This window comes from Rhineura floridana, chromosome 7 (genome assembly GCF_030035675.1).
Source record: "Rhineura floridana isolate rRhiFlo1 chromosome 7, rRhiFlo1.hap2, whole genome shotgun sequence".
Lineage (NCBI taxonomy): Eukaryota > Metazoa > Chordata > Lepidosauria > Squamata > Rhineuridae > Rhineura > Rhineura floridana.
The window spans coordinates 69,042,181-69,055,829 of NC_084486.1; the positions used below are offsets into that span (position 1 = coordinate 69,042,181).

At 40.8% G+C, this 13,649-nt stretch overlaps 1 protein-coding gene across 4 annotated transcripts in view; it reads left to right on the plus strand.

Moving 5' to 3' along the window:
• The first annotated feature begins 6,473 nt into the window (after positions 1–6,473).
• FAM204A (family with sequence similarity 204 member A) overlaps positions 6,474–13,649 on the plus strand; it is a 37,118-nt gene continuing 29,942 nt past the window's right edge. Inside the window, exons 1-4 of one of the 4 annotated variants that reach the window (XM_061635866.1) lie at positions 6,474–6,578; positions 10,648–10,734; positions 10,869–11,119; positions 13,115–13,205. In XM_061635866.1, the coding sequence (XP_061491850.1) occupies positions 10,871–11,119; positions 13,115–13,205 (340 nt within the window). In that variant the 5' untranslated portion in view covers positions 6,474–6,578; positions 10,648–10,734; positions 10,869–10,870. The other 3 variants (XM_061635867.1, XM_061635868.1, XM_061635869.1) reach the window with 3 other exon arrangements.

The following is a 13,649-nucleotide window of genomic DNA, read 5'->3' on the forward strand; positions in this document are numbered from 1 at the left end:
TTTGAAAAGAATGCTGATAAAAGCTAAAGAGGAAAGCACAAACCAGGACTACTGCTGAATGTCAAGACTAAAGTAATGACAAAAAGATTTATGTAACTTTAAAGTTGATAATGACAGCATTGAAGTTGTCAAGGATTATCAATACCTTGGTGCAGTCATTAACCAAAGTGAAGACAATAGTCAAGAAATTAGAAGGAGGCTAGGACTGGGGAGGGCAGCTGTGAGAGAACTAGAAAAGATCCTCAAATGCAAAGGTGTATCACTGAACACCAAAGTCAGGATCATTCAGACCATGGTATTCCTGATCTCTATGTATGGATGTGAAAGTTGGACAGTGAGAAAAGCAGATAAGAGAAAAATCAAGTCATTTGAAATGTGGTGTTGAAGGAGAGTTTTGCGGATACCATGGACTGCAAAAAAGACAGATAATTGGGTGTTAGAACAAATTAAACCAGAACTATCATTAAAAGCTAAACTGATGAAACTGAGGTTATCATACTTTGGACACATAATGAGAAGACATAATTCTTTAGAAAAGACAATGCTGGGAAAAACAGAAGGGGGTAGAAAAAGAGGAAGGCCAAACAAGAGATGGATTGATTCCATAAGGGAAGCCACAGACCTGAACTTACAAGATCTGAACAGGGTGGTTTACAACAGATGCTACTGGAAGTCGCTGACTCATTGGGTCATCATAAGTCATAATCGACTTGAAGGCACACAACAACAACAGATCATTATAGTGAGTGTTTAAAAGAATAAAGGGTAAGTTAGGGTATTATTTTCCAGATCTGTTTATTTCATCCTTTAGCAATAGGCACACAGTCCTGCTCTACTCATCATAATAACTGCAGAATAAACAAACTCTTATTTCTTACTGCACACAAACAAACAGGCTTCTTTATTGCTGGCTGGGTAGAGAACACAACTGAAACTGAAACAGAAAACCAGTGCAAAGGAAAGTCCAAGGAGTGGATTCTAACTCTAGCCCATAATACAAAGTTCTAATATTGGTCAGGCTGTGTTTTTTTTCACGGTAATTATGTAATTACATAAGTGAAAAATCTTCACTTAGTCAGGGAAAGTCTTGAGTGAGAAGAGTTTGAGGCACTTGACCTGCATTATTCACTGTTTTTTTTTCAGAGGGTCCTTTTCTTAAATTGCTCCTGTTCTTTAAAAAAGGTGTTGCTCTTCAAGTGGAGGATGCCATTGTCTGTCATTGCACAAATTAAAAAGACAATTTTCCACAAAAAATGGGGGAGGTGAAGCACAGATCTACTGGGTGACGGTGCACCCATTTGCCCCACCCTGGCTACAGCCCCCCCCCTCCCAATCAAGAAAAGCTTCCTGGTTGTCTGAGGTGCAGAAAAGAAAAGTACAACAAAATCACCCTTTTGGACAAACCCCATTGCTCTTTTCTCCCCCCCCCCCAATCAAGAAAGCTTTCTTGGTTGTCTGGGGCACAGGAGAAAAAGAATCAACACAGTTGCTCCATTGTACTGCACTGCAGGCACTTGCTTCACCCCAGGAAGGGGGTTTCTTGATTTTTCAGGGTATGTGTGTTCTGCTCACTGTGCCATGTGCTTGCACTCATAAGTGCACCACAGAAAGATGGGTTTCTTTCTGCTGATAGAGAGGGAAGATATATTCCATGACTCTTTGTGTGTGTGTGATAGAGAGAAATACTGTATATATGGATGGATGCATGCATGCATGCATGCATGGTCTGGGAGGGAGGGATATGTGATCTGTGTGTGTTAAAGAGAGATAGAGGGGAAATGTATGCTTGGTCTGTGAGGGAGGGGAGGGAGAGAAAGAGGGAATGTATGTGTGTTCTCTGTGTGTTTATGTGTTTGAGAGAAAGAAGGGACGTGTGTGTGTGTGTAAGATATATTCATGCTCTGTAAGTGCTTGTGTAGGCTTGTGTGGGAGAGAGTGGAACAGCCACGTTGTACATTTTCTCTAGAACTGAGGAAAGCTCCTTGTTGCTGTTACATAATGACAGAATCATTGTGTATGGAGAAAAATCAAAAGTATGTTCTCCATCATTGGGACCAGCAAGACATAGATGACTTCCCACAGCATGTATGAAATTGTCAGGAAGGAAGAAGGAAGCATCAATGAATTTACTTCAAATTTTGTGTTAAGCCATGTCATCCCATGACAGCCATTTTGTGCTGGTGCCCATGGCACTTTTTTAAATATATAAGTACTGGCACCTCATTTTTTACCAAAAACAAACAAACAAAAGGCACTGGTTAAGCCACTCTGAGTAATAATAATAAATAAACAGTCAACTGAGTATGACTGTTCCTAGGATGCTTTGGGGAAGCCATGACTGTTTTGAGTGGTATAACTGTGTAGCTGGCTGTATTTTGTAGAACCATTCACTTATTTGTGGCATCTATAATTGTTTTTTCCCTCTAGGGTTGGATTTTTATTTTTATTTTTGGCCATACAAGGTATTTAGACATGCCCAATCTCCTTTTATCCCTTGCTGAAAAAATGTGGCCTAGCTTGTTAATGGTGTTCTCCATATAGCACACTCTGCTGTGATACAGATGGATGGCCTACAGTGAATACTGACACAGATGTATAGTTATCACAACACCTGCCTTTTATAGTTCATGGTATTAAATTTTCTGTTAATAGCATTCATAATTCTACAGCCTACACTTTAATTACTGATCTTTCTGACTGTTTTATGTTCTGGAGAATCCCTGACACATGATTCTTTTGCTCATATAAATTATTGTTTGGATGGATTCCAAGACTAGAGCTTACGTGAGAAAGGAAGTTAGCTCTACTGACTTCAAGAAATAAATCAGATGTTGAGCATTTGAGATACAGAGACCACAATTGGTATAAAGTACACACACACATGGAAAGCATAAATTGGATTGAATATAATTTAAGCTTCATTCCCTCTAATACATAGACATAAGAAGAGCCCTGCTGGATCAGGCCAGACACTAATTTAGACCAGCATTCTGTTCTCACAATAGTCAATCAGATGCCTAGGGGAAGTCCCCAAGCAGGACTAGAGTACAACAGTGCTCTCCCCAATTGTGATTCCCAGCAACTGGCCTCTGACAGTACAGGCAGAATGTTGCTATTGTGGCTAGCAGCCATTGATAGCCTTATCCTCCATGAAATAAATGTATGATCTATGAAGGACAGGTGCGCTGAGGAGACACTCATTTCAGTTCATATGCTGCCATGCCTGTGGACTCAAGTCAAATTATTCTTGTCCACTTGTCTTATAAGACAGAAGAAACAGCCTGAAAAGCAATTGAACTCGAGATGGGGAACTTGTGGCCCTCCAGATGTCCCATCATCCCTGACCATTGGCGACACTGGCTGGGCCTGTTGAGAGATTGAATAAAGCCACAGGTTCTCCCATCCCTGCACTAAAAGAAAGGATAATAATACATTGTAGATCCTTGACCTTAGTGCAGGGATGATTATGTTTTCCCACAAGGTATTAAAATTGCAGGGAATAAAAACATTAATCTACAATGTAATCCTGTCCTTGAGATGTGCCTACTGGACAGGGATGGGATCACTCCTAACTTCTCTGTACCAGTGGAACACAGTGCTACATTGCTGGAAAACCATCATTGTTGGCCTAGAGACTCCATTCCATCAGGGGGAAGCTTCTGGTAAGAGTCAAAAAGTGGTCAGAGAGGGATATAGTAGGGGAGGTATGGAGTTTAGGAGGAATCCTATGTTTGCTCAGAGCATGTTCTCCACCCTCTGAAACAGTGTAACAGTATGCCTGCAAAAATAGCTGATGTAAGCTGAAATATTCCTGTTGAAGTCAATGGATAAAGGCCAACAGCAAGAGCAGAAGCTCTTCCTCTCTCTATGATGTTTCCATTTTAGTCTCCCAGGGCTCCTGTGTATAATCTTTGACCCATCCAAGGACCAGATTCACAAACTGTGAAGGATGTTTCTTGCTTGCCTAAGCCTCCACCCACCTTCCACTTGGCTAGAAGCGTTCTCTCTGATTCCTCCCATGCCTTTCTCCTGTGAAGCCAGGGCCAGGTATTGGACCTAGGGTGATTTGTATATTGAGCCTGTACCGTTTCACTGGTCTGAAGTCCCACAGTCTCTCTTCAGTGAGCTATGTGCAGTGCAGCTAAGTTCCATGGGTGACATGTATGAGGTGGGAAATAAAAAAGGTGCACCATGAAGCTGTTTGGCCAACCACTTAATCTCTTGACCATTGTGGCTAATCTGAACTACCTAAATGGGGGTTGAATGAGTGGGTCCAGGGTATGGTGAATGGATCGTTACATGATGGAGTGGTGCCTGCCCCCCCCCTTAAAACAGGTAGTAGTGCAACTCTTTCAGAAAAAGCCACCTTGAACCCAGAGGTATTTGATAACTATTGCCCAATTGCTAATACCCTCTTTTGGAGGAAAGTGCTTAAGAGGGTGGTGGCAGTCCAGCTCCAGTGACTCCTGCAGGAAACCAATTATTTTGACTCATTTCAGTCTGGGATCAGACCTGATTTCAGAATGACACATACCTTGGTTGCCCTTATGGATGACATTTATTGGGAGAGGTACAGGGAAAGTGCAACCTTGTTGCTCTTGCTCCCTATCTTACCAGCCTTTAATACCATCAAGCATGGTATCTTGCTGAACTGGCTTATTAAGTTAGGAGTGGGAGGGACTGTTTCACAGTGGTTCCTCTCCTACTTACAGGGTCAGTTTCAGAGAGTAGCATTGGATGACTATACCTGGCAGTTGTACTATAGGGTGCTGAAGTGCCCAGTGCTATTTAACATGATTTATATGAAGCCATTGGGAGTAGTCATTAGGGGATTTGAAGCATGTGTCATCAGTATGCTAATGATACCCATCTGTGTTTCTCTGTTACATCTGAATCAAGTGTGGTCATTTAAGTCCTGTATCTGTCTGGACATAGTGGTGGGCTGAGGGGGCCAATCAGCTGAATCCTGAAAAGACAGAGGCTTTGTGAGTGGGTGGTTTCTGGGTCCAGGATTCAGAATTGGGCAATTTAACATTCTGGATGGGGTTGCACTCCTTCTGAAGGAACAGATTTGTGGTCTGGGAGTGATCCTGGATCCATCTGTCTGTCACTTAAGCCAGGTGGGCACAGTGACTATAAGCGTCTTGTACCAGCTTTGGGTAGTATGCCAGTTATGATCATTTTTCACCAGTTTTGTCACAGCGATTCATGTGTTGGTAACCTCAAAACAGTTGGTAACTGCATTGTGCTCTATGCAGGGCTCCCTTTAAGAGTGATCTGGAAGCTGCAGCTAGTGCTAGGTGGAGCTCCTGGTCATGGGCACAAAACACCACTATTAAAACAATTGCACTGGCTGCCAGTTTGCCACTGGACCAAATGTAAGGATTTGGTATTGGACTACAAAGCCCTAAACAATTTGGAACTGGTTATTTGAGAGAATGCCTTTCTTCATATAGGCCTGCCTAGTTCCTGAGGTCATCCACTGAGGCCCTCCTGGTTGTGCCAGAGCCTGCAGAAGTTCATCTTGGGGTGACCAGCAGAAGGGCATTTTCTGTTGTGGCACCCACTGTCTGAAAAAGCCTCCTCCTAGAAATATGGCAAGGGGCAACAATGATGGATGCTATTTCACTGCATGCTAAAAACCTGTTTGTTCACCAAGGTCTTTGCTCCTCTTGATGCCAGCTAATTGTTATAACTTTTTAGATCAATGTTGTGCCGACTGTCAGTGCTATTGGATTTATTTTTATTGGAGTTGTATTTTTTTCCCATGGATTTTATTGTAAAGTGCTTTGAGATGTTCTCATAAATAGTATATAAAATTTTCAAAATAATATTAAAATAAAATAACACCCTGCCCCAGATTCTGCTCCCAAGTTCTAAACCTCTATGTTAGTCTTCTTCACCAAACTGGTGACCTTCAGGTATTTTAGAATAAAACTCCCATCAGTCCCCAGCAGCTCAGCCATACTGGCTGGGGCTGATAGGAATTGTATTCCAAACCTCTGGAGGGCACCAGGTTGGCAAAGGCTTCTCTGGATTGCCCATCTGGCATCTAACTCGAGACATGCATTTCCTTCGCCTCGACGCTGTGTTCCTGGAGCTGAGATACTGTGTCAGCTGAGTCTCATCAAGAGTTCGTAAATTTCTATTTATATATAAAAAAAAACATAGGAATGAAGCTTTGAACATCACTTTTGCAAAAGAGAGACTATAAATGTTTTAAATCCTTCCCAACAAGGTTCTCCAGTTGAATTTTTCTTTTCCCCTTTCTTTCACATCATTGTACCTCCTGAAAAGAAGCCGCTTTCTTTAACTGAACTGTTACATTAACTCCTATGCGTTGTCGCCAGACTTTCTTCCGTATGAGTCAACCACTTGTAAATGGAAACCGGAAGTTTTGTTAGAAAGTTATTTAGGCCTGTAGCCCTTTGGTTGAGAAAACCCCGTGACTGGTTGCTATGGAGACCGCCGAATCTACGAGCCTGGCATGTCGGATTGGCTGAGGGACGGAGCTAGTGCCTCAAGGGCGGGCTGTGAGAGAAGCTTCAAGATGGCCGCGATGTAAACACGTTCTGGTGGTAAGTGAGGCAGGTAGAGGACGGGGCATTAGAGTTTTCTCTCTAGCATTATTGGGATAGCTGTGGGGCAGGACTGAGTTTTGAAGGGACGTAGAGGGAACTGCCTTTGCCGCTTGGCTGAGGGACTGTGAGCTTCGGCAGTTTTTCTTTCCCCCAGTCTCATTCAGGAAAGAGGAACAGCTTCATCCTGTACGTGCCTACTCGGTAGTCAGTCCCATAGAGTTCAGTAGTGTTTACTCCCAGGTAAGGAAACTTGTCTTGTTGCTGATAGATTGCCAATAAAACAGTTGCTTTTCTCCTATTCCAACCCGTTTCTGCCCGTTTCCAATTGCAGTTTAGTAGTAATGCAAGACAGTGCCCTTCACCATCCCAGAAAACAAGAAGCAAAACCTCAAGACTCCACTCCCTTTCTAGAAGGTAGTTTTGTGCTTTACTTCCAACCTAGCTGTAGTTGTGCAAACAAATGGCATCCCTCGTAAATTGAGCCCCACTGTCTTACTGGGCTCTTAGGATAATCAGATATTTCATAGGACTACACAGAGCTGGGTGTTGAAGAGGTAACACTGACCTGTATTGATTACATCAGAGATGAAGAAACTGTGGCTGTCTAGATGTTGTTGAACTCCTAGGTCCCAGTGGCCCCAGCTAGCATGGCCAACAATCTGGGATGAGGGGAGTTGTAATCGGGCAATATCTGAAACATAACAAGCCTGGTTTCGACCAAGGTTAGACACTGAATCTGTGGCAAGATATTTTTTTTATTTGATATTTTTAAAGAACAGCATGTTGTTACAGGTGCATACTTAAGTGTTAAAATCCTTTTTTACAGCTGGGGAACACTGAGGCTCAGAAATACAGAACTAGACATAGCTCGGGGAAGTAAGCGAACAGAAGATAACAAATTAAGTTGTAATCCTAACCCTATTTGTCTGGGAGTAAGCCCCATTGAATTCAATGGGGCTTATTAGGAAACGGTTAGGACTGAACTGTTAGTTTTTGTGTGTTCTTACTCTTTCAACAAGAAAGCATGTTCTTATGCAGCAGCAGTGAAAAATGCAAAATCTTTGTGGGGGTTATTGTTATTAAGAAAATAAATTGGTTATCATAATGAGTTCATACTGTTTGTGTCCTTCATCTGATGCCAAGGGGAGTGACCCCTACAGCTTGCCATCCTCCGCTGAGACAGGGATTGGGATTGGCATTTTGATAGTGGAGAAGGAAACCACCAAGAGCCCCAGTGAAGGTTGCTGTACAGACCATGCCATGATTTGGTGAAAACCATCTGGGATGGATTAGTGGGTCAATGGAAAGGGAATAGGCCCTGACTTTCTCACAAAACACTGAGGGTCTGTTGCACCATGCACAGCTGGCTGTGGTGGGTGGCTACTGAAAAGATCAGGTTGGCTTTATAACTCTCTGCCCAACTGGCAGAAGGGAGTTCTGAGTGGTAGTCAGAGGTTAGTGTCTTTGGACACAACAGGGTACAGTTGGCAGGATACCCTGCCAAAACTGGCTACATAAAAATCTATGTATACATTTGGAATACTGTTTAGAGTTCTTGTCACCCAGTCTCAAAAATTATACCAAACTGAGGAAAGGCTAAAGAGTTTGGTCTGAACCTGGAGTCCCCAATATGGCACCCATGAGCAGGACAGCACCTCAAACACCTCTCTTGATGCCCCAGCCACTTTTTTTTTTAGTTTTGTGGGGAGAAATTTGTTAGGGGGTGTCTTTTGGGGGAAGTGTTGCCTGATTTTTTTGTCTATTTATTTGTTTTGGGGGAGAGGTATAGTTGTTTTTCCTGTTTGTTTTGTTTTTGCAGACGGTAAGAATCACCAGTTTTTCTTCTGCAAAATTTGGGGACACCTGGTCTGATCAAGCAGCTTCTTAGGTTCTTAAAACATGCATATTGCAAGGCAGTTCTATTCATGACTCCTCAGATGTAAGCCCATTGAAAGAAAAAAAGGAACCAATTTTGACCTTGATTTTGGTCTGTCCTAAATTTCTGAGTTCAGATAATTGGTCAGTTGCTTGCTTTGGATGGGGTCGTACTCCCTCTGAAAGAGCAGGTCCGTAGTCTGAGGGTGCTTCTGGAGCCATCTTTGTCACTAGAGGCCCAGATGACCTCAGGGGCTAGGAGTGCCTTTTACCAGCTTCAGCTGGTAAGACGGTTGGGGCAGTTTCTGGACCAGGATAGCCTGACTACTGTTGTCCATGCACTGGTAACCTCCAAGCTGGATTACTTTAATGCGCTCTATGTGGGGCTGCCCTTGAGGTTGGTCCGGAAGCTGCAGCTGGTGCAAAATGCGGCAGCTAGACTGCTCACTGAGGCAGGGTATCGCCAACATGTCACCCCACTGCTGAAAGAATTGTACTGGCTGCCCATTTGCTACTGGGCCAAGTTCAAGGTTCTAGTTTTGGTGTACAAAGCCCTGTGCAGCTTGGGACCAGGATACCTGAAAGACCGTATTATCCCTTATATACTCAGTCGATCACTGTGCTCTGCAGGTGAGGGCCTCCTGCAGATACTATCTTATCAGGAGGTCTGTTCCACACAACATAGGAAATGAACCTTTAGTGTGGCGGCACCTACCCTATGGAATTCCCTCTCCTTAAATATTAGACAGGCGCCATCTCTGTTATCTTTTCAGAACCTACTGAAGACCTTCGTCTTTCAACAAGCCTTTTAAGTTGAGACCTTATCTCAGTCTGCATGTGTGTTGGAATTGCTTTTTAATATGTTTGTAAACCTTTTTTAAAAAAGAAAAACAATATGTTTTAACCTTTTTTATTTTTATTTTTTAAGATATTACCAAAGTTTTTAAAAAAATGTTTTTAAAGATGTTTTGTTTTAATGTATTTTTAAATCTGTTTTTATGATGTTTTGGAGTGTTTTTGGTGCTTTTGTTTGCCGCTCTGGGGTGCTGCTGGGAGGAAGGGCAGGATGTAAATCAAATAATAAATAAATAAATAAACTGTGGGATCATGATATGGTAGACAGCCTACCAAGTGGCAGATTTTTTTTACATGCTGGTTTTTTAAAAATTGTAATTTTTATTGCAGCTTTCCCCTGTTTTATGTTGATTTATTTGGTATGGTTTTATTGTTATGATAACATATCTATATTGGAAATTGCCTTGTAAAATTTTGGCAAAATTAAAAAGTGGTGTATGAATGCTTAAAATAAAATTAAACACCAACTTTGTTAATGGTTGGGGAAACCCCACATTTTTATTAAATTTTATTTTATTTGCCAGGGGTATTTCCTGATTATTTTTTTTAAAAAAAATGTTGTGGTGCTGGGTTTTTTTTTTTTTTGATATGCAAACTCTTAGTACAAATGCTTGTGGTGGTATATAAACTTTCTTTTTAGTAGTCATGCTTAGAGGAGATGAAAATACAGAGCAATCATAAACAGACTTGGGGAGAGGGGAGTTAGGTGGTGCATCGACCACCATATCCCAAGCCAGGCTAGTTTGTGCCTGGTGGATTGGAAGGGGAAATTTCTTCACTGGGAATTTCCAGGCTGGCAAAATGAGCTGCCCAAGGCTTCTTAAGGAATCTGTAGATCCTTGTATCACCCCACCCCAAATACCCTGTGTGCCATCCTAACTCCCTTCCAACCAAAACATTGGAGGAGTTTGCAGTCATAAAAGCAGGGTCTAAATAAATCCCCATATGTATGAAATAATCATATATTGATTAATTACATGTAGAATATTGAACTTTTAAGAAAAGATTACATTTTATTCAGGTCATTACTACATCTGAATTATGGTTCTCTTCTTCTGTCCTTTAAACCTTGCACACGGACATCCCTTTTATTTTTATTTTTTTTGGAGCATAATATGATTCTGGATGATGGCTGCCAGACACTGCCAAAACATATAATAAAAATAAAATAATAATAATAATAAACCATTGTTTTGTACTGTTGTATAAACTGCCTGTTTGATAAATGTTAAGATGTTGGACATTAATTCTAATAAAGCCTGTTTAAGCCACTTAAAACTTCAAATGAAAGAAAAAAAATTCTTGTAACATTGTATTTTTCTAATTCTCTTTTTAGGTCCAAATGATTTGTTTTCACGTTCTGTTGCCTTGGATCTTAGACAATCTGAATTCACTTTGACATTGATGAATGAATAGTTAAGAAGTAAGATGCACAAGAAGTTCTTACCTTGGTTTTATGCTGAAGAGACTGCAAAAGTCCTAAAGACAGTTTTAATGATTTTGTTAAAGATATTTTTATAATGATAATGAGTGTTTTATCTCTCATTTTGTACCTAGAAATGTGGAGTGGTCTGTTACCTCCTGGTGTGAATGAAAATGATGTTGACACGAGTTCTGATGATGAAGAAACATGGGGTGGGCCTGGGCCTATCTTAAAGGAGGAAAGAGAACAAAAGGATCCAAAAGGCATTCCGTCTTCTGGCTCTGAGACACAGGAACCTGAAAGCAAACCTGCTTTGGCAGCAGTGGCAGATAAAGGACAAGAATTCCAAGCATGTCCTCCTGGAGTTTCTTTAGATTTGTGGAAGGTACGTTTGATTATAACTCCGCACATGAGTCAAGTTTATTATAAATTGCAGGGCCATAGGCCGACACAATATTAAAATGAGTACAGCAGATTTTGCTATACTATAGCAATTTTACAAAACAGTTTAAAACATAAAATCAGTTACAAAACATCTGTTTCATTTAAGATTCTAAAACATGGTTAGCTCGTAATTTCCGATCAGCTATCCCAAACAGAGATACCTTGTGAGTCACCTCCGAATTTAAATCAGACATTAAAAAGAGTATTTTTTCATCTTCCGTGGACAACCCGTAGTCATCAAACCACTTCTTAAAAAATCTAGTTCTAGGTATATTGGACAATGGAGTAATATATGTGGGAGATCCTCTGTTTGGGATCCACAAACACATTTTCTTAAATCCTTCGGAATGCCAGCAATCCTTCCCTCTCTGTCAGCATTAGGCAAAGAGAGGAAACGTAGTGCTGTGAATGCATGTCTGAGGTTAATTGGGGAAGGCTGCATAAGGTATGAGGAACAATGATGGTCAGTTTTAAACCTCCCATACCATGGGGCCACCCTAGAATTATTTAAAGTTAGATTGTCTAGGTATGCACAATGTTGGAAAATGGCTTAGCGTAGCTTTTTTCCTGTTAATAGGGAGACATAATCCTTTATAGTAAGGTGATATCTATGTAGTATTTGATCTAATTTCCTATCCCATAAGGTAGAAGCAAATGGATGTTCAAGGCAAAGTTTTAATATTTCCTTGCCCTGAGGTGTGTTAGCAAATCTCCTAAACTTCAAAAGGGTCAGATGAATATGTGCACCTAGTGGGGGGAGGCCGGTTTCATCTTGTATCATTGCTGCTGAAGTTCCCGGGGGGACATGACAGAAACTGAAGTGTGGTGTAATAGGTCCTGTAGTTGATACTTAGGCAGGTATCATTTTGGAAAGATCAGGTCAAACCAAGAAGCAAAATTATTTTGAATGGAACATGGTCTGACATTTTAAGCCATTCAGCTATGGAGAAGAAACTTCTGTTTTTTGTTGTAATAACTTTGTTTAAGAGGTTGCTAACTTAATAGGATTGGAGAGAGGTGTGATGAATTCTCTTGTACGGGTTCTCAACAAGTGTTTTAGCACTACCATGGTTTATCAAGATCTAGTTTCATACAGGAAGTTTTCATGTAGAGAAAGAGCGAACTGTAGAGCTTGAATAGATAAGCAGACCAGGTTTAGGTCTGTAGCTCTTTATCAAGAGTTTTTTTTTTAAGCACTCTACTCTGCCTTCTCCTTTGCCAGTAATTACAACCTGCCTATCCATCAGTACTCTTACTTTATTTTTTCAGTGTATTTCATATTTGTTTTATATCTTTTCTGAGTCCAGAAAACAGCTCAAGCAGTTGTTCATGTCCAAATAGGCTTTGGAATTATGTTTTTCAAACAACCACTACCCATGCCATGTAACATTAACTTTTCACATTAAGAGGTGTTTTAAAAGCAGTTCATGATATGGTATTGGCAGATGTTCTGTTTTTCAAAGAAAAAAAAATCTCATTGAGTATGCCGAAACCTTTAGGTATGCTGAAGCATCTCTTGGATCCCAGCCTTTATGCATATGGTTGAGATTTACTCTGAAGAGCATTCCTGCATAATTAATGATTTAGAAAGCAGAAGAGATCACATAGAGATCTGTGTGTGGACTGTCAATGTAGACCAGAGGTCCATTACGTATGTCAAAGCTGAGCTGAATGCATAGGGATGCTGTGTGTGTATAGTCTTTCCTGTTCATTATGTCATGAACAGCATGCATATCTATCTCCCTTGCACTCATGGAGCAGTGAATAGAAAAACCCACACTGCTTGGGAGTTATGTGTCTGTTCTAGGGTCTGTAATTTTTAATCCTTGCAGATAGGACCTGTGAATGCAGCTGTCAGGAATATATTATACAGTAGACTTTTGGGGGAAAATTGTACATTATAGAGTTCTCAGTTCATGTTTTTCTCTTTCAGTAGAAATTTCAGAGCCTGCAAAAGAAAAACTTTGAAATCAAAAACCAAGTTAATCAGAGAGACGCGGGACAAAAGAGAAAGCGTTCCAGAAAAGGTATTCTGTTTAAATTATAAGTCCTGGGAAATACTGTTAATAGTTGGTTGAAAACACTGTGTGTAATTAGGTTCTAAAATAGTTAAAGCCAGAGTTGGGTGGCAGCAGTGACATACTTTGTGAAATATCGAACTTTGGGTATGTCTGCAATAGCTCTTTGAATCTTGGCCCATTTATGTAGTGCTGCTATACAGTGTGTGTCATTTATTCTTTCCGTGACCATATTACATAGGTCATTCTAATTTTATTGGAGAACTGAAGTGAGAGAGAGTGACTTGCCTACAAACTCAGTAACTGAGCTGGGATTTAATATCAAGTTTGGGTCTTGTACACTACTACTAATTAAACCTCGGTGGTTCCCCTGTGTATTTTTATTCTAAGGTAATTCAACATTTAAATAATGACTTGTCAGGGTGGCTTTGAGGGAACCCTTAAATTTTTGTA